This window comes from Ylistrum balloti, unplaced genomic scaffold (assembly GCF_031769215.1).
Source record: "Ylistrum balloti isolate Yb309-2 unplaced genomic scaffold, AGI_CSIRO_Ybal_v1 Utg369846, whole genome shotgun sequence".
Classification (NCBI taxonomy): Eukaryota; Metazoa; Mollusca; class Bivalvia; order Pectinida; family Pectinidae; genus Ylistrum; species Ylistrum balloti.
This window is the reverse complement of record NW_026782001.1, coordinates 1356032-1378566: the sequence shown is the minus strand read 5'-3', so window position 1 is coordinate 1378566 and position 22535 is coordinate 1356032. Positions and strand designations below refer to the sequence as shown.

At 35.4% G+C, this 22535-nt stretch overlaps 1 protein-coding gene across 2 annotated transcripts in view; it reads right to left on the bottom strand.

Moving 5' to 3' along the window:
• LOC132545402 (DNA damage-regulated autophagy modulator protein 1-like) overlaps window positions 1–22535 on the bottom strand; it is an 88201-nt gene that overhangs the window by 15834 nt on the left and 49832 nt on the right. For both annotated transcript variants that reach the window (XM_060209092.1, XM_060209093.1), the window contains exons 3-4: window positions 5450–5503; window positions 1772–1839 (exon numbers count right to left, since the gene is read on the bottom strand). In XM_060209092.1, the coding sequence (XP_060065075.1) occupies window positions 1772–1839; window positions 5450–5503 (122 nt within the window). The remainder of the gene's footprint in view (window positions 1–1771; window positions 1840–5449; window positions 5504–22535) is intronic.

Below are 22535 nucleotides of genomic sequence, written 5' to 3'. Positions count from 1 at the left end.
ATTTTCGCTTAAATTTCAATGTAACTAATAGATCCAACCCGTCGAGAGGTATTCTTGATTGAAATAACAAATTTCGTAGCAATATTTTCATGAAAAAGCTAAAATATGGTGAGATTTTGAAGCTATTGGGGTCAGTTGTAACTATATTTATTTCTACGGCATACCATGGGTTATGTCCCCTTAGCACTTGCCGAGCCATAGGCACGAGAGCGCACAAGCAGAATGGGGTCAGTCATGGATGAGTGATTTTATCAGAGCGCAGCCATGGTTATAGAGGTATCTGTTGTAGCCTACATATAGGACACAGATCTGCTAGTTCGTAATAGTACGGTACATATCGGACTCATTTTTAATTTAAATCCCTGATAGCATCAGTTCAAGTTAACAATATCTTATGAATGAAAACATCATATTTTATTGTATGAGTGCATATGGTCTGTTATTTCGAAGGACGTGCCAGTAAAACCCTGCTAACACCTGTAATTTACCTGGACAGGTGTGAACTATAGTCATCGCTTTAGTAGGCTAATTTTTTATCGTCCGACTCTATGTCCTATATGATTTCACGCAATACTACAGTCAATATACGAAGAGATTATCTGACATTCCTGACTTTGGTTAAAACATAAAACTGTAAGAAGATCTAGAATTTCAAAATACATTTGAATAGAAAAATTGATGATTATTGTAGCAATTAAAATTTGAAGATTAACAACTGAAAATCTTGATCAAGGATTCGCATCGGACGGGATCAACAACATCTACCGTCAGAAATTGATTAACCACAGCATTTTTAAAAGACATTTTTTTGGCAATGCTTCTGTCCAATACAAATACATAGTATAGAGCAAATCTCGAATTTATTGAACTCGTACATTTTATTTCTCATTAAGATTTATTACTTATATTCATAAACTGCAGCCAATAAGTCAATTTTAAGTTTATATTTTTGTTTAGAGAATGATGGAATGAGAGAAATACAGAAGAAATGAAAATAAACTTTCCGTTCTGACTGTACGATATTTTAGATATTCCATTGCGGTTAGACACTTCTTACATATATAATGTATATGATCACGTGCGGTACTGTGGAAACAAAACACTTCAAATTACGAGGGTATCAAACTATTCAGTCTGTATCTTATAGATCTACATGTGCCTGACCATATACTTAGCTGTACTCTTATATATTTATAAAATAAATAAACCTTATCCCACCGTTGTGAAGTAGCTCGCCGATACTCAAATATGCCAAAAACTAAACATTTTCATGAAGACAAGTAGCATTAGATTCCTTTTGTAAGAAAATGTGTTACTGACTGTAGATTTAACACCCCGAGCACGCAAATTAACGAAATTTAATTTACTTTAAATCGTATGAAGAAAAAATCATCACCCTTTAAACATATTTAATTGAAACAAAGGGATCGGGCACAAATTATTGAAATTGAATCAAGCAAACAGTTACAACTGATCAGATAGCAAACGTCACATAATAAGTTATATATATTGATATGCTAAAATCATATATGAGAGAGAGAGAGAGAGAGAGAGAGAGAGAGAGAGAGAGAGAGAGAGAGAGAGAGAGAGAGAGAGAGAGAGAGAGACAGACAGACAGACAGACAGACAGACAGACAGACAGACAGACAGACAGACAGACAGACAGACAGACAGAGACCTTATTAGGTTGTTGTTCAGGTCTTTACTACAAGCTCCTTAATTATGTTTTATCTACTATTTCTGTTGCGACCTTGATACCATGCATACTTACTGGATAAGGCACCAATTGATATGAACAGTGTAAAAATCCCCCTCTCCGGTACTTGTGTTCCCGTCTTACTGCAACAAATAAGGTATCGCCTATTATTAGATTTAACATGAACGATTGACGCAACAATCACAGCAATTATAGACGGCAGGCCAAATGGCTGTAACCAAACCCTGGTCCATAGGGTATGTTCAGTGTGATAATAACTGAAAATGTTCAGAAACATAATACTGTAATACAGTCGTTAACATTTTTGTCAACTTTCAAAACAAATTAAAAAAATTATTAAATTAGGAACACTTCGGTTTTTTTTTTCTTTTTTTCATGTGCCACAGTGCCTTCCGCAGTAAGACTCCTCGCGCTTCAGATTGGGCCAACAACAGTTACTAATTTAACCAATATACTTTGTTGTACCGTGGTAAAATAGACAAGTTAACAACAGGATTGTGAAAAAGATACGGTTATAAGGATTATAAACATAATAAATCGTTGCATCATGTAAATTAATTAGTGGAGAGAGCTATAATGACAAAACACCATAATTCATCGTTTGACCCTGATTTGTCTGATTCTAAATCTACCATGCAACTTGAACGTTTATTGAACAATCTTGGAGCTTGCAGGTAGACGATTGTTGGTAGATGTTTTAGTACCCGCGGTTTGCCGTTATCTGCATGCCACGCTTTGATTGATTTGAATAGTAACACGGTTCAGAATATACATGAATAATTGTAGGATTGCACAACGTTACACGACGTGTGATGTGTGCACGATGTCTGTGCGAGATGCTCCCAAGATAGGAAAACTGGACAAGATAAGCTATCGTACATCTGTGAGTCCGTTATGCGGTTCTATATCACATATGTACGATTCTAAAGTGGTCGATATACATTCAGAAATGACATATAGATAAGTAAGGAGTATGGATTCTTTTTTAATATGTAATAGTACAACTAGTACAATATTTCCTAATTAAGCTTTAAATCTGTAGGTCAGACATATGTATCTATCAGATACAGAACGAATTGTTATAATGTTTACAATGTGGCACACGTGACCAGTCTTAATGTATAGACACCCATTATATATCCATTTTATAATTTAGCATTTAATGAACGTTTCGTTTTGTCTCGGTGACAAATCTTTTGAAATCTCATTCGGTCAGAATTTAGAGGTTAATTTCATTACTTCTGTATCCCTCTTATTTTCCTCTATCATTTAAAGAACAAAAATACATAATCTGAAGTGTTTTGCTTGTTAAACAAGATACCTAGCAGGTACGAATCCGCATCTGTCTAAAACTGTAAAAAAAAAATCCTTGTCCGATGCACATCATTCGCCTCTCCTTGAGGTGCGAAACACTAATTAACGCAGCGTCCAGTGCTATTTCGATAACTGTTGATTTAACAATGACCTGTATAACCTTTTACTAACCGATCAATTTGGATATCCCTGTAATCGCTATTTAGTCAGAACTACACGCATTTTCCGTTTATTTTTCAATCCGTAATAGTAAGCAATGATTTATGCACGGTGTGCACACGCAGTGTTTTGTGCGTTGTGCGTTGCCACTACTGTACCTGTAGTTGTTTTTGAAATTATCAGAAACACGAAAATTGAGAACTTTAATGAATTATGCGGTCAGTACACCTTCCCAACTAGATTTTGATACATCTTCCGATCAATTTAGATTTTTCCTCAGTCGCCTTCTAGGTTTCAAAATCTATCCCTTTAGCATTATAGAGAAGTCCTGGAAAGACGAAAAAGCTGTATGTTGCTGTGGTACTACTAATTTGTGTGTGTTTAAACATCTTGAACATGTTATAAACGTAATTGGGATGGCTAAAAGTTAACCTTATCGACTTTTTTGTTGTAGTTTTTGTAAGTAGTTTTTTAAAAATTAATTTAACCCATTGCAAACTTTAAAAGTTGGGATCGATAAACATATTTTGATCAACAAACAAAAGTTACTGCCACAGGTGATTATTTTGTAATTTGTTATTCTACTTATTTTAGGAATGTTGTTGACAGATTCTAGCATACAGACATAAATTCTACATCCGCATATGACAAGGAAGCACAAAATGATTGATGTTAACACAGATGTGTCATAATTGTTATATATAAGATTTTTCAAGAAAAACAAAACCGTATCTAGCATTTTTGTAAATGATGGTTGTCCTTTCCTCTTGTCGCATTTTTCAATTTCCATTCGCCTGAGTCATTAAAAACTCATACATATTCCTAAAAATCAATGGGGCATTTCGTGTAAGTTTTCACTTTATATCCACGAGACGCCGACGGTGGCACTTGTGACAACGATATTGATTATGTGTAAACCTAACAGAATTGAAGACTGTAAATGTAATGTAGGATTAGCGACATGTTTTTAAAAGGTTTTCAATGCCTAGAACAGTAACAGTACCAATCAACTGGCGGGCACGTTTTGAAGAATCCTTTCTGCGACCTTGTCAAAGTGTTTACTCAAGAACAATTTCTCCAATCGAAATAATTCTAAGACGACAATTTAAACAACGTTTTTTTTTTTTTATCTTGGTATGAGTTATCGGGAAAAGGCGATTCGTTACCAATTCATGATGCGCAAAATTCCAATTCGACCGATAGTTTCTCTATATTAGATTAAAATTAAATCTACAGGGAGTTCTAGGAATTAGTTGCCTTGCTGTATTTTAAAGATATAGTTCAATGCTATAGAGTACCTTGAAAGTGGAAAAGTATTTTATCATAAACACATTTGTGAAGACGACGCCAGACAAGGTTTTATATATACCACGACCTCCTTAAAGGAGCAACATAAATACCCGTTGGTAACTCACGTCCAATGTTATTTGTAAAGCTTGGAACCGCTGTCTGTCCTAATTCCTAAATGATGTTTAATACTAGCCCGTGACGGATGAATACATCAGAAACAATTTTATCAATAACCTTATTGTCATAAATGTCTCCTGAACTAAATAATTATTTCGTGCCTATAGGTGGCGTGTCAGTTTTACGTTGTATAATGGCGTGACTGCGTGCATTATTCGCTGACCGGTGGGACTCCAGTCTCACGTCATGATGCCAGCCGCCATTTACCATCAATTTTACAATTGTATCCCAGTAACGACCCTTATAATCTGGTAAAACTCGCGTCCCATTTTTGTTTTGTCTGACAACCCTTCGATATAGTGTTGTGGTTGTTTTACAGTGACAACATATATAAAAGTGAAAGTACTTTAGAATTATAAGAAGAAAAAAAAACCAACTTTAATCTGATGTCATATTTTCCATCTATTTTTTGTACTTAAATCATATCTGTATGATTGCACGTGGAAAATATTATAATCACTCTTTAACCAGATTTCTTACTTTTTATTTTATTAAACTGTTAATCATATTAGTAAACGTGATTACACGTGGAAAATAGTACACTAATTCGTTTATAGGTCATACTAGTATAAACATTTGCCGAATGGAAGCTAATTGACATGCATACATACATGCGTTGAATACTAATGTAGCTCGCGCGGGAGAATGTCTATTTCATGTAAACTATCTTGCTAACCTGTGGAGCGTCCTGCTGGTAACAAAGCAATTGTAAACAATGTAGATTTTGTAGTTGTTAAGGGAACAGAATGGCTGTAGGAAAATAATAGGCTTGGCTAAGTAAAATTGACATACCTGATATATGGGAATACCGCATATGTATGATTCTGGGCAACAGCCATCCCATACCTGGAAAAGAATAAAAAACGATTATATTGATATATTTGAAATATGCTTATTGTATACTTTTACATGGAGTAGTTTCAGTACTTTAATCTTATAAAGTCAGGGAATATATCATGTCACACATACATGTCCAGAGTTTTATATTTTCGTACGACTGCACTTGATGATACTTAATTAATCGATTCATCTGTGGGTATATTCCTTATTTGGTCTTTATTGTTTGATGACACAAAACTCCAAACTCTAAAACACCAAAATTGAGGCAACGCCTTATGAGCCGTTATATATATATATATATATATATATATTAAATTAGATTAGGGACAGTATAAATGTGTAAAAACATATCTAGATGAAAATTGATAAATGCAATCAAATGTTTATGTGATATGAACATCAAAGTGGTATTGCTATGGTCCTTGGATTATCAAGTACGTCCAAAAACCTTGCATTAGGTGTTAACATGGTATATTTTGACGAAAACAAGAAGCATCTCCTCTTGTCATTCCTAAACACGTGTTTTAACTTCAAAGGTTTGGGCCTTGTGATGGTTAACTTATAAATAATGGCAAAAATTTCATAATTCACTACGCAGATATTCAGTGCAACGATTCTACCAGACATAAAAACGAAATCGGAACCAACCTTGATAGTACATCAAACGTTATTGGAATATAAAAAGGATGTAAGAAATTAAGCTTTGATGCAAGAGTTACATTTTAACCGTCCATGCGAACATGATAGTAATGCAAGAGTTCTTACTAACTAGCAATTCAATTAGGAACTTCAAACATAACATATGCTTTATGATCGACGTTAATGTGTGGCCTTGACTTCAATTTGCATAAAAATAGTAATAAAAACCCCAACATGTCTACATCGTCAACATAAGCATAATCCAAACTCATATTCAATAAAATATGAACAACAGAATTATACATAGACTCCTAAAAACCGCAAAGAGAATAACACAAGATGAAGAGTAACTTCATCGACGACACCCGCCATGTAGATATTGGTCAATCCAAGTCGGAAATGTGGTGTTCTCAAATGAGAATAAGGCATACAACAACGCAACCAACAGGCACATTAACGAACATCAAATATGTCCGGCCTCATATCGCACAAACAGATTCATTCCTACATTTATTGCGCACATATCTACGGAGATGACATAAAAGAGGCAGAAAACTACGACAGGAAGATTTGCTCAGAGGAGACTGAAAAGTACAAATACAATAAGACCGGAAGAGTAAGTGTGTTCTGCTTCATCAATGACACCCGCGACGTAAAGCCGGGTCAATCAAGGACGTTATGACAAGTTCTCAAATGAGAACAAGGCTTCAAGATGAGAGTTAGTCTGTCAGTCGCCTTCATCTTACACGACAATTGTGATATTGGGTACAGGTCCTTGGTTATCGCATTACCTGCGACAGATAAACACTATATGCTAGAGATGCTGGTTGTTGCCATTCAAAAATACAAAATTCGCAAAAGAGTAACTCAAATATGTTGGTTTTGTTGTATGAATATATTGAGATAAGCGAATGATGTCTGTTGTGTCCTTGATTTCCACTTCCGATTAAAAACATACAATGGTCAATGGATTTCTTGTTACTTAAAGACAAGATGTCATCAACACATTTGAAAGTGAACATGAAAGACTTTGTAAGGTCTTTTTGACCTGTTTTGATAAGCTCTTTGATAAATTCAGCCTTGTGTGGACACAAAAGCAAGTCATTTAAGAGAGGGACACATTTACATATAGACAATCAATGGTCTGTTGGAAGAACTTACCATCACATTTTACTAGCAAAGTCGCATTTCACAAAATACGATTACATTTCTTATCATTACCTCCAAGAGTTTGAAACTTTAAACCCCTAGCATTAATGACGAATGCTAGAAGGACGAAATATCTACACGATACTGTGTAATTTATCGGTTGGTTTGGTTTTAATCTGATCTTAGATTTGTTGTGAAAGGTGGTATTATCTTATGTAGTTTCGAGTACCACAGTTCAAAATTAGTCTTCCTTAAAATTTCGACGATACATCAACAATCTTGGCACAGAGAATTAAACTCGTGATTATAATTACAAAGCATGTCTCAGTTTAATTTTCTACAGCATACAATCTTCCGAAAAATACTATCATTTCTACAGGCACTGTCAAACCTGGAACTTACATACATCGAACACGTCTTAGTTATCAGCATTTAAATTATTCCGTTTCGCATACACCAGCTCCAACAAAAAAAGCATTGCTATGTCATGCATACGTTATGAATACAATTTCAAACAAAGGTAATCAACGCAGATTTTAAACGCTTTTACTGATAGAATTTAGTTACTAAATGCCACACATCATCATTTGTACTTGAAGCATTTTGCAATATATTTTGATAGAGTTACAAGTGTGAAGGGACTTGAAAGAGAATAGAGTCGTAAAGCATTTCTTTTCGATTACGTGGTTTACGTTCGTAAATTATATTTCACTGTTCTTACTTTTAAACAGCAAACATCTGTGCACCTCCTTTGAAGATTGGCCGTGCTGTGAGGAAGTGAAACAACATCCATACATCATAAACTTGTGGTGTTTACATGTCACAGTTGATTCCATTTTTTAAAAATCCATGCAAGGTGTCAGCAACTGACAGAAAAACTCATTACAGAGAGTTCCGAAAGACGCAAGTTGATGATAATAACGGAGAAATTTCATAGCTGTCATAAAGTCTCTTTGAGAAATATTCTACTTTCCTGAAATTGGACATGCTTGATTCTTGTAAACATGCTTGGTGATTTCGTTGTTCTCTTTAGAGAACGTGACATTACGTACTTAGATAGACAAGCATTTGCATGGCGAGTGCCGTTGATGGAGCAGAAGACGCTTATTCTTCCAGAACACCTGGTCTCATTCTCCTTGTACATTGTTTATTATTTTCTGAGTGGATCTTTCACTTGACATATTTTGTCCTAGTTTCATTGAATTAGGATTTGAATTAAGATTCTGTTGATATGTTGGTATTTTCTTTGTTTTTGCTATGACAGGCATATATCCCGATATATAGTGTAAAGGACGTATCCCTTTGTTTTTTTAATTGTCACATAAAGGGCGTGTCATCTTGATTTTTGAATTAACAATTATTAGTTTGTTTTCTTCAACAAATGTCCTTGAAACGAACAAGGTCATATAAAGACTGTGTTCAGAGATAACACTGGAGAAGGAAAAGACTTAACACGGTTGCACGATACATATTCTGTCGCTTAAAACATGCTAAATAGACCTAACTGATTAATCTTTTAAAAGGAAACACCTGAGTAGATCAATCTGGGGAAATATTTTGTGAGAAGAACGATGATAAGCATGCCAATTTAATTGTCTTCTATATTTCATATTACCAGACTGTGATGACTTCATACGCTTTTAGTAGGGCGATGTTTAAAAGTATAATATATACGTATCTCTTAAAGTAAAATAATAAGTTTTCTGGAATGGTTACCGTCTTCCACTTCATCGACTAAAATATATCTTGATCAATCGAAGTCAATAAGGACATGTTCTCAAATGAATACACAGTTTTCACTAGGCAGACTAACATGTTTCAAACACTATTAACTTTCTATTGCAAAATGAAATATGGCATTTATCAGTGATATAATAAAGTATTCCGATAGTCTTAATCGACCTGTATCTCCCAAAATCCTGTTTGTACTGAGACATGTATGCACCGTCTATCAAAGAAGTCGCTATCTAGGGGTAGGGATTACATAAAAGGGAAATCACAATTACAGCGCTCATCTTATAGCTTAGTGGACACTTCACCATGTTTGATGCGTTGCAGAAAAGGATCAAGGCAAGAGGCTGGTCTAGAAGGCTGTAAGACACAGAAATATCTAATAGTGACATTAAAGAAATTGGAAACATTCAGCCATGTCCCATGAATTTGAAAATACAAAATATCAAAACCAATTAATAAACCAGAAAGCAGCTATCATCACCAGATAATTGATACGCTTCTTCAGTTAGGAATTCAGAAAGGTAGTACACGGAGTGTAGTAATCGTTGAAAAAGTCAGATTAATTATGTTAAAATGTGGCTTTATTACTGTAGCAAAGACACAAGTAAATAAAAAATCTTAAAATACAAATCTAATTATAGATATAGTAAAGCTAAATTATGAATTAAGCTCCATCGTACAGCTGCCTCTCTTAGACTCCTTCATGATGATAAGGGGTTATTTCTCCAAACGTAAGAGGCGACTGAGAAAAGGATCGAAGGAAAAGTCCATACGAGTAGATGTACTAGCCCTATAATTCAATATATTGATCTGATAATATCGAATGAAGAATAGCTACATGTAAATATTCTGAACCGTGACCTAGTCGAATGAAAAAAATTGACAATAGATAAGTGAGTGAATAGCACATTTGAATACAAATTTAGAGTAAGGACCAATCAATTAATTAAGCTCCACCATACAGCTGTTTCCTCCTCCTAGGACACGTCAGTGATGCTAAAGGTCTTATTTGGTAATTTTAGGAGGCGACCAAAGTACTAAAATATCTTAATTTACTTTGATTTGATAAATTAGTCATTGCAATATTTCACCATGAAATTATGACAAGATAACTATGCAGTCGAATTGAAAAACAAATACAGATATTCATTGGCAGTACGAGATTAAGAAAATTTCAGAGAAAAACTTCCACTATGCAATTATGAAAAGATAATGTTAAAGCATACTTAAACCGAGTGGTATCTATATTATAAGGAGTACTTTGTTGGGATATCAAAACATAAAAATTACAGAAAGTGGGTTCACTTAAAATACAAACCTATGTTATACAACGTTCGGAAGTGCACTTCGTCATATCACAGATAGAATACAGGAATATAGTCATTCGATGGTTAGCTATGAGTTATGAATAGGGCGTGTTTGTAGATACCGACCTCTCACGGAAATATCAAAAAGATTTTCCATCTTCGTTTGGTCAAACATCGTTAATAGAGGCATGTTTACAAAAAGCGAATATCAGTTTTTATATGAATACCAACTCACGATGTCACGTTGAGTATATTTCAGATAAGTTAATTTTTACTATATCGGAATAATCACAATACATATGTTCTCTTTGTCTTTGTTGTGGAAAATGTATATATTGGTGCTTTAAAGTACGAAAACGGCAAAAACTATTGTGTAGCACATTAGCTCTTGTCATTCACACATCGGTATAAGCTTTTCCTGTCTAGACAACACCAAATGGTTACGTGGTAACGTACTTAGAACATAGTGATTCAGGCTACGTTCAGTACAACAATAACCATTCAATGGTTCCCATGACGGCTTAAACTGACAAAACATATCCCGAACAGCATCAACCTGAGTGCCCTTAGACGAAGTATATCGACATATTCTAACATCAGACGGCTACTGGCAGCTACGTGCAGGGGGTAATTGAATAGCAATAAAGTTGTTTGCATTTGAAAGTGCACGAAAATCGTTGAAAACAAGAAAAGCTGTACGTCTCCATGCAAAAGGAAATATAGGAGAAAGTGATAAGGTTTGATTGTAGTATAAACATCGTCGGCTAGTAAAAATACTAGACGGAGCGAGAGAAATTACGGCTAAATGTGTGAGGAAAAGATAGCAGAAACCAGTTTATAGATATGCTCTAATTATGTATACGACCCTAGCTGAATGTTTTTCACGTGTATCTGCTTCATATTGCGTCACAGACGTGTAGGCTCGTAGCATTGAGATTAAGTAGAACGATTGTTAAGGATTACGAAACAGTTTGGATTTATTTTTGCATAAGAATACTGTTGGTCTAATGAAAACAAAACCTCAATAAACGCAAGAGAAGCGAAATATTGATGTGTGATTTCGAAATCCACGAGTCTTAATTTTGTTAAAATGGTTGTGCAACTGTAGAATATTGCCTCATTTCAAAACGTGACAGACCCGGTTATCTTACTTGAAATATATGTATTCATACATAATATGTTTATCACAACTTGTCTCGGCAATGTGATACATGTAAATTAACGATATTGAGAATGATGCCATAAACAAGATATATTGGAGATCTGTATCAACAAGCATAAAATTTAAGGTTATTTCTTTTTCTATTGGTTGTCTGCGACATATGCATATCGAATGTAAAATATAAACCTTATGTACAAAGACTGCAGACATCACTGGAAAAACCTGGTTAGAAAGACGATTTTGTCACGTAATATGGTGTAGAATTCGGACCAAATAACCAACAATAAGATACAGATTAATTTGACTGAGGGTATCTCACCGTCTTTTGAAGGAATCAACGAAATATTAAATAGGTAAAAGTATATCTATTACCCTACTGTAACACTTTGTATAATGATCTTTTCCTTCCTGTCCTATTAACTCGTTCTTTCAGGGTTTTGTTTTTTACTCTCGGTGCCTCTCTTTACACTCATCCTCATATTATCCTGGCTGTTGTTAGGACGTTAAAACAAAGACAAGACACGTAAACGCCAATAATTGTCATGCTGTGAGCACTAGATATCGGCGTTTATAGTCATATTCTTGTCAAATCACAAACATGTCTTAAACATCACTCACGCCAGCATATTTAAGTCAATTTTTGTGTTCTTTTTGCTTATCTAGAAACTGTAATATAAGATTTATTGTCGAAAAAATACTTGGAACAGCACAATCACTAACTTACAGGAATACACATGTGCCAAGTTACAGAAACATAACTTATATTGGTTTTATTTAGTTATTGGTGATCGATTAGCGTCTAACTGACACCGTTCTGCCAGTACTACCCTTGACCTCTGTTGACTGATTACCTTAACGTTTTCGCTGTGACTTCAAAACTTCAATTTCTCAACCGAATTGGCGAGTCATTATATTACAGGCTTTATTTTCGTTCTTTCAAGATGCAAATAGCCTATTACTATAGCGTTTTCCCGATTACCTTGCAATTTTTGAAATTATAATAGAAGCCTAGACAAAAACCCCTGAGGACATTTCTTCCTATTTATACATGATTGTCTCTCGTAATCTTCGTGAATTAAATTGTTGGACCGATCACAGCCCTGAGGGTCCAATAACAGGAATAGGCCTATTGTAATTCATGACAGAAAGCTAATACAAGGCTAGTAAGCACACAACCTTTTGTTATCACAATGTAGTAATGTCACGTATCTAATCGAACAATCTGTTCCCACACCAGGAAAGCTATTTTTCGGGAACCTATTTTTCCTTTTGTATCATATGATACAACTAATAAGATCGCTCTCTCAGTTAGGCCATCAGAAATATCCCTGCATCCAGGATGTTTTGGAGGTACTTAAAGGCGAAATATTTTGTTTCTTTATCTCCACTGTTCTTCTTGGACAATCCGTTCCTGGCGATGTCTTGAGTGGAATGTAGTGTTGAACGATTGCTCTACATAGGCATATTATGGGTTTGATCATATAGCGAGACATACTTGGTTTGGTTTTAAACAGCTAACATCTTTGGACGACCTCCTTATGCAAGTGAAAGTCGATTTGTTGACTGTCCGTATGTTCGGGAAGCTACTATACGTTTGTGCAAGCGTCCCTGTGATAATTTGGAATTGAACATGAATTTATACGCCATCCTTAAGTATACTGACGAGTGCTGCAACAGGACCACATTATACTCACAAAGGAAGAACTAGCCGTAACACCAACACAATGATGAATGCTAGATAATGTGTCACGGCCGGGAACCAAATACCTCCCTCATAGGAACAAACGCTTAACTGAAGGCCGAAACTGAGAACTGTAGTGTCAAGGGAGAAATGAAAAATAGCGGTTAAATCTATAATAAGAGAATATACATGTACAATGGAGAGAGTGGGTGACATAACGTAGTCAGTGGATATCACTTGATGTTCATTACTGAACAGATACGAATAGGCTATATAAGGTAACAAATAGACTGTGTAAAGATACGAATATACCTAATTGCAAATATGTGTTGAAAGGTTCTATTCACATATTGGTGTTAAATTTTAAAATTGAATTTTTTTAAAATGAACGTTTAATGCTTTTTTTATTTTGTCTAATAATTACCGAAGCCATACAAACTGAAGGTAGTTTAAAGAAAAACTTTGATATATGAAATTAATCTCCTAATAAGAATCAGTTTAATTTGATGTTTCATTACAATATATTGAATATGAGTGAGAGAAATAGACATACTACCTTATGTGTGGTGCGAACTGGCATTGAGAGACTATCTACCCATTTTACAATACAAACGAACCTCACAGCATGACTGTGTGATGAACAGCGGCAGCTAAGATGCCATCCTGCTGTTTCCAGTGACCTCACCATAGATTAATGTTAAAATGCAATAACCATTTCAGGTTTTATATACATATGCACTGTGGAGTACACCGAAATTTGTTATTTCATTAACTCTCCCATTACCTTTTTGCAGAGATTTAATGGACCAAGTTTTGTTGTGAATTCGGGGGTCGTCACTTTAGTGTTGTAACAAACGTGTTAATGTTGAGGCGATAGAATGACGTCATCCGATCACATCTTTACTACGAACGCATCCAAACAGGCTTATTCGAAATCATAGAAAAGTATTGATCCTAAGTGTGACCGAGAAACATTTTTGTTCAGTATGTTATCCCAAAAGTATGATGTCAAAACAAAAATAGTAAACCAATTTATTTTTTCTACACCACGTTTCCACAGTATTCATGCCTTCTACCAAGGGGGATTCGTGGAAACGGAGATAGATCTACTGCTGTCTTTGTATGGCCCTGGCAGTTGGAAAAATAAAAAACCTACCATACGGTAGGAACGAAAAGGTAATTTATCATCCAATACTCTAACCTGCAGTATTGTGATCCAGAAAGTTGTATCGACAGGTCTTCAAGGTTCTGTGATATTTCTTATATTTGCAACACAGCGATCTCGAGAAAATCAGCACTTTTTCCTTCACTGTCGTTTTTAACCTAATATGGACATATGTGCAATACGGAAAGCAAACCATAGATATTGTCAAATGCATAGACCTGTATCCAACACATTTTATCCAAGTTTGGTAACTAAATACTTATTACCTTGTGGTCAGTCATACCATTCCTATAACGTGAAGGTATTTCTCTGCTGATCAAAAGTAAATTAAACACGTCACATAAGACGCTTGTTTCGGCCCGTTAGTCGAAACGTTCTAATATCGAGTTTCATTTTTTTTTCATTTCATCTTAACCTCGATGTCAGGAAAGTCAACTTTTTTTTTCATTAAGATAATTAATACTAATTTGTCAGTCCTTTGAGATCATGTTTCTTCGAATGCATTCATCAAAGTCACCAGGAAACTTGTCGCTGCTTACAACTGAAATAGCACATTGTGACGAGCACTAATTAATTTGCTGTAAATTCTGACACGAAGATTTCCTCTAATCACATCCCCCTGGTAACCCCTTATAATTGATATACGTTTACCAACGTGTGAAATCAGACACGTATAATTACAACTATTGATCATTAGGTAGTATAACAGAAGTATGGTGAATATTATGTTTGATGATGCAATCAAATCAGGACCTGAATTCAGTTCTCATGGATAATTCTAGTGTATCATTAGTGATGAGTAAGAGGTACGTTGGCAGAGTGTTTAAGACGTCTGGCCTCAGTCCGGTGGATTTTAATAAGGAATTACCTGCACTACCCAAACCTGGCACGTCCTTAAATGACTTGGCTGTTAATAGGAAGTGAAGCGACTGTATACTAAACTAAATTAGCGATTTGTTTTGATATAAATGTAGGTCGTTCTGAGACGTGGAAAAAAACAGCACAGTATATAGTCATCATAGTGGGATGTCATTACATTGTTAAGGAACTTCCTCTTTTGTATGTTTAAGGTGTTGAAGCTGTATGTGTTTACTGTACGACTACGTACAATAAAAAACCAGCAATATTCCATTAAAGCCTTTAAAGGAAACAAATTAAACAAACATTTCGTTTTTCAACGATTTCAGAAGATCAGTTTTTCTTTCATCGATATTTCAAAGAAAACAATGAGGAATCCCGATCTTAACCAGGAAACCGATTGTCAGAAAATACTGCAATATTGTTACTGAATTTTGCCGACCTGGTAGGTCTAATTAAAAGAACTCCGCTTCATTTGCGGTATTTATAGTTTTCCCAGGCACGGAACTACTTATTTTCTAATCTGGAAATCAAATCTGCAACGAATATTCGCAAAACATACTTGTGTATATTGACGAGACGATGCTTAATCGGCAGTTGCCCAAATTCGACATTGCCGTTAAAATGCAATTTTGAAATCTATTAATCATCGTCACAAGTAATGTTGTTCTAAACATGTACGACATTAATAAGTTTGTTATAGATGGTTTGGGTATAGAAATATCCGTACCAAGGAATGTTATTTACTCTCATCATGTCGCTACAAAACAACCTCATACAAATATCTTTACACGGAATTGTGATGTCCTGAACGTGGCTATTACACCAAGGCATGTAAAAGTAGCTGCGAACTGACATGATAGGTTGTCTAGCCTGTATCATCTTTTGTTCGATATCACATTATATTCATAGCCTTTATCTAACGTAGACCAATGGAGATCCTTGTGACCTTAAACACATTACGCCATCCATTAGCAGATTTTAAATATAACATATTGGTTTTTTATTCACAATTTATTCGCGCTTTTTAGATACTGCGGAATTGATCTCACATTAAATTTCTTTTGTGTCGTTTGTCTCAAAAACGTATTGATTTAAATTTTCAATGCTATTCTCATTTAATCCATTCCCGATGCGCAGACATGTTATGTCGTTAAGAGTTTTGTAAATTAATGAATAATTATAACATTGCGCCCCACATGAGCAATATTAATCATCTTGAATGGTCGATTGAATTGAAACGTGTCATACTGAATTGTCGAAAAGAAGCAGAATTTCTCTTCAGGACGTTGTCAAAATCCAATTCTAATTACGTCGAGCCATGTTTTCTGATGAAAGTGTCATATAATTTCCTAATTTCGACACCTCAACGTTATTCTAGTTCCTCAACGGCTGCCAAAGTGCATAAATTTAAACAATTTCTAGAAATGTTAATTACGTGTGGGATTGCAAAATTCGATTGTATAGGGGCATCCATGTAATTACCTGATGATCGATATAAGAGAAAGCCTTCCGTAGTTTCTCTCGTTCGTGATGTCAGTCAGGCACCGGAAACGGAAACTGTCGCGCCGTCCTGAAAGATCTTGATCGATACGCGCTTGCTGTCATCCAGAAAATCGTCGACAAGATCGATTTCAATTCGTCAGTTAATGAAAAATCATTACAGTTACAACTGAAATATACGCTGTAGTTGCTGCTGGCATATAGTACATGGTTACACAGAGGTGTGACGTAAATGGCTGGCGATGTTCGTGACAGGATGGGTCGACATCTTATCACTGGAGCATTGATTTAAAGCAAAAGTGCGTCTCACACTTATGTCTTTATATAGCCATTCCCTGTAGTAAGTCGTCTCTCTTTCAAAAGAAGTTATGCCACAGAGATTAGTAAGTCGGTAGGATCTAGACAAAGTAGACGTTCATTTGCAAAGTAAGGATGATTTCAAGTGCACCTTTTGATATGCTAAAATCACAAAGGCATGCCAGTAAGTATGTATCTAGACTTTTAATCATACTTTCCATCAAAAGAAGTTGTCAAATCAAAGAAGTCAAATCTACGCCAACATTGGATTGCTACATCAGCTTATTAGATTTTGGTCTAAAGTAGACGTTTGTAATACAATGAACAAGCAAGTACTTATCACAATGAAAACGACAAGGAGATCGAAGTGTTGATCTGCGTCACTCATGAACTTTAAATTACTTCCTAAAGACATGAAACATTTTCTTTGGATCTTTATTAAGCAATGAACGAATGAACTAATGGATGAATACCGCTTCCCCACGCTCGTTGTAATCGGAGTGACCAAGATCACAGGAGTGAAATTTCGCCGTTGGCAGCTCTTTATGCACTACAACTACAATGTTAAAGGAAACCATGATACTGTTAACTTTATTATTTGTAGTTTCTAGCAGCCAACAAATATAGAAAAATGGCACGTTGTTAACATGGCGTTTGTCGTCGATGAAGTAGAAGACTTTTCCAGGGATCTCCATGTAAAGCTTTCTATTGTTCACATTATGCTCTGGTTTAAATGAGTTTGGATTTTGATTCTATAGTCAATTTGGTTTCTTGTTATTTTCATAAGCAATCCCGATTTCATTAACTATTTTGATGTAATATCGTATACAATTGTCTTATCATATACCATAATGACCTTGTTGTTTATACATGAATGTAGCTTCAGTATGATAGCACTGTTAAGTCAGTATTAGTTCTTACACGAATATGTCACAAGCTTCCACAAATGCAAACACTCAACACTGGCACTTAACTCGTATACATAAGGGTTTAAATGACAAAAGAGTTTGATAGGACCTGAAAATGTATTCCCAAACCAAAACAAAACATAAAGCTACATCATGAATATTGTAAAAACGACTACTTTACATAAGACCTATTATAATACTGCCTATTTCTGATTATTTCGTTACAGTATTTTTCACTACAAAATAACTCGTCGGTATATTGTTGTATCTTATGGGCTTTCCTTATTTAGATCCATATATATTCCTACAACGTTTAAATGTATTAAGAATAGTACATAAGAGTATGATTTCTCCCCGAAAACGAATTTGTGTGATTTTTGATATTTGGTATTGACCAATAGCAATCGTGTTTGATATTGTATGAAAATATTACATGTTAGCTTGCTGTAGTTTATTTATTTACACAGTCGTGACCTCATCATAAAATTATTAATCTATTAAGTGGCCGTGAAAACCGAAAAACGCAAGGACATTGAATCATCATATATCCCTCCAATGTTCTTCCTTATGTCAACTTTGCCAATGTCTCATTTTTGGGCTTTAATTGAATGGAGCGTGCGCTTCCTCCCTCCTCCTGTGCTTGGTGTTTAGGAAGTTCAGTTAAATAGCACAATGAAGTCGGCATCAGTTCTGTGCACGGAGGCTAACACTATCATTACGTAGCCTCTCCCAAGCACACGCACTCAATACTTACGATCAACTCGCATACATATGGAGACCGACCTTATTGACCTAACGCATAATGCAATTCAACGCCATACCAAACAGCAGGTTTTGTCCTCTTCGATGACTTCTACTTGTGGGATTGGAAGAAACGTACACCACCTCCTGCCTTATTATTGATGGCTATTATACCACATTTAGATTTACCTTGTGGCAGCTATATATTTTTGTATTAATTGTTAGTAGGAGGAGATTAAACATAGTAAGCATAACCATGGTTTAATATATTTTTGTAACCAGTCTCAATCAAAATTTCTACCTTTTTTCAATCTGCGATCGACCCCACCCACTACCGCCTGATATCGATCCCGCTTGTAGATGTCTCTACTAGGCCATATGAAAAAAATTCCATTTCATTTTGCTGTCAAATCTCTATCATATTCGAGCCTACGAAATTGTTTTAGTCAATTGTTGCAGTGTATGCAGTCATTGTAAATTTTTGCGACGTTTCATAAACGTGTTGCGATTCTCAGTTTTAGAATATTACTAGGGATTCTTGACATTACTCAAAACTGACATAATTTGGAATGTCAATGCACTTCGTGATGACAAATACAAGCTGAATGAAGATATTTATGAATGAAGCTTATATTCCAGCTTGTTTCCCTACGATCGTGGCAAGCCTACTATTCTATCCTTATATTAATTGGCTGTGTACCTGCTATGTTTTCCTTAATCAATCACACCAAGTGTATCAGGGCCTTAAGTCTAACGCCTGTTGCACCAATCTGGGGATATTGTATCTCTCTTTGTAAGGCAAAGTCCACGACCCCGATCTGATTTTACCGGAATTGGGCAAGACAGAAAAATCAATAGTGGTGTTTCAAAGAAGTGAGAATCATGGATAGCATGCAGTGAACCAATGTTATATCAACCTACAGCGGAGACTCGTGAGGGTCAATACTGCCTAATTAAATGCCCCCTAAATTGTATTCTATCATCTTCCGAGTAGAGGAACTTGTAGGGAAACGAAAGAAGAAAAATAAATACTATACTAACAATTAAAATATTATGTTGCATAAAAACTAATAAAATAGCAAATCTAAAACAAAACAAAATTATACAGTTTGAATAGAAAGATACCCCTTGATAATGCACGGCTGTACTTGGAAGGATACCATATACATGTGTATAAATTTCATGAAATGATGCATAAATACATATACAGATCTCTCGAACTCCGTGACTGTAGTTAATTTAAATTCTTTTTCAGTCAATACGATATTATCTAGAAAAATGAAGATGAGGTGTTTTGCTAGGTGTCTAGATCATCACAGCATTCTTTTCCTGACCAGTCAATGCCAAATAGCAAAAGTGGCATTGAAAAGAATTCTCTGAATCCACAAACATATTTCAATGAAACGAAAGTTGCTTAATATATCATTTATCGTAATTTCCTCTGCATACAGATGTTAACTGTCCTGAGATGCCTATTCTATATATTATAATTAGGGATTGTTTGTAACTTCACGAAAACAGAGACCAACCTTAAAGCAAAACACATAACAGTGATAATCAATTTTCTACTTTGGCTTGCCATGGTCAGGGGACAGAAATTTCAACTTTTAAATTAAGACAGGATATTGTCACGCTGGAAGGCAACTTATCTCACGCTATGTGTCCAGAAATACAATTACTTAGAAATCGGAGAGTACAAAAGCTTGTCAAACGTTACTCTGAAATAATGTCGCCTCCGTGTTCCCAATAAATTAGTACAATGACACATTAGGAAAAACGTGCAAAAACCCCTTATATCAGTCGGGCTTTATAATGAAACGATTGACAGGTTATTGTCTGAACCACGAGGGAATTGAGGCATCGTTCATAATGCTAAACCGTGACTTTAGGTGTCTGGATCAAGAGTACAGAAAACATTTGTAACAAAGTGAACTTTCAACCGGAGGTCGACGTGTTGTTGTCTTCTTCGTATATGACGCGTGGGTCTGTCAAACTTGATAGACGTAAAAAAACTGAAAACACGACAAACAGAAATTAGCTAATTCAATAACTATATCTTCCGAAACACAATTTGAAACTTACAGACGAGAAAGGAAACTATTATCAGCACTGCAAGGTGTGTACAATTGCTCAGTAAACACTACAAATGTGAATTGGACGTCTCAATGCATATAATGAGACAGTCTGTACGGCGCCAAATAACGTCTGGCAACTTGATTTTCCGCTCTAAAGTATCGTTATGGCATAGTGAAAGTATCAGCCCATGCAGTTATACTAGTGGCCAAGGTGGCCAGTTATCAAACATTGTTCGGTCTGTAAAGTCAGATTTAGGTTTTAAGGGTGTTAACAGCATTGCCATGGCCAGATTTTATAATTCTGTCTCTATTAAGAAGCCTGATGAAGGGACCTTATAAATCTTTCAGTGTAAGCAATCCCCAAATTGTGAAATAACATCCAGTGCGATTAAATAACGACTTAGGAGAAGAGTTACAAATCATAGTCTGAAGAATTCAATTGCATCACGTGTACCTTCTCTCCCACTGAATGATCAACACCCTGTCTACCCTGACATTGCCTTATTTCTTTGCCTTTAGTTGAGTTTTTGCAATGAGAAGCAGGCTTTTAACACTTAGTAGTGCGAGTATTGCGCGTGCACAAATTGGTTTGCCCGTTATCAGTATACAGTAACTGGGTGTGATGTCTTGATATTTGCCTACGAGAATGAAGTTATTATTTGGTGTGATAGAGCTATGAAGTCTGAAATACTTCCATGAAAATATCGCAGCCACCAACAGACACACGAATTCAACACATGTTTTCATCTTGAACATCTACGGGTGCCGTGTTTGATGGCCACCAATATTAAAAAGGCGTCAATCAATATGATAAAATATGTAAAGCTATCGTGCTTGAAAGCGTTGATATATGTAAGGAAACCTAGGAAAATCCCAAATGAGCGACACAAATGTTGACGTAGTGTTAGAAAGGTTCTGAAACCCCAATAATCTGGAAAATTTACAAAGACCGTATATTTTTATCCGCGCAGGTACTGATTTAAAGAATATTTCAATCATTGGACATCATTTTACCATATTTGAAAAAAATTCTTCATTAAAGCTTAGTTTGATGCTCTGTATATATAATCCATGACGTACTATTGACGGAAGTTATTGCTTACCTCACATTTGAACCGAAGGGAATTCCAACCAACTAGTGTCTTACTACACAGTCATGGAACACGTGTGACTGTTGTCCATAAGCAGCCGTTTCGGCATTCACACAATGATTATTTAACTGTACTATTATGTAACTATCCATTTCAAATACGTTCAGCATCTTGTTAGTATTGCAGCCATCGGTACACGCGAGTGATTTATCTGATGAAGACACGCTTTCCTTAGTCTCCTGGCCATTTTGTTTCTCTGAGTGACTCTTTTGTCCTTGATAGCCTACAGCCTACCTCAACACCATGTTAATTAGTTTAATTGGATAATAAGCAAATCAATTCCTCATTCAGACATAAATTCTGACGCATTCAATTAAGATATTTTCACAGGATTGAATTTTCGTCAAATTTCAGATGTTAATATGCTTAAGGCAAAACTAAAATTATCATCGGCCTCTCCATGAGCTGTACGCTATCCTATTATCAACTTTTGAAACTGCCATTACGAGTTATAATTTGTCAGGACCTGGTCGATGTCAAATGACTGAATTGTCCCTTTAAAGCAATATCATTGGAATTCCTTTAATTGACAAAGTTTGATTGGGCATCCGAAGTCTAAAACCACAAAATCGATATTGATAGCAAGAGAATAAATAATTACAGAAAAGATTAATTTTCGCAATAACAGAAGGTGTCACTAAAAAGTCATTTGATTGTTTTCGGGCAGC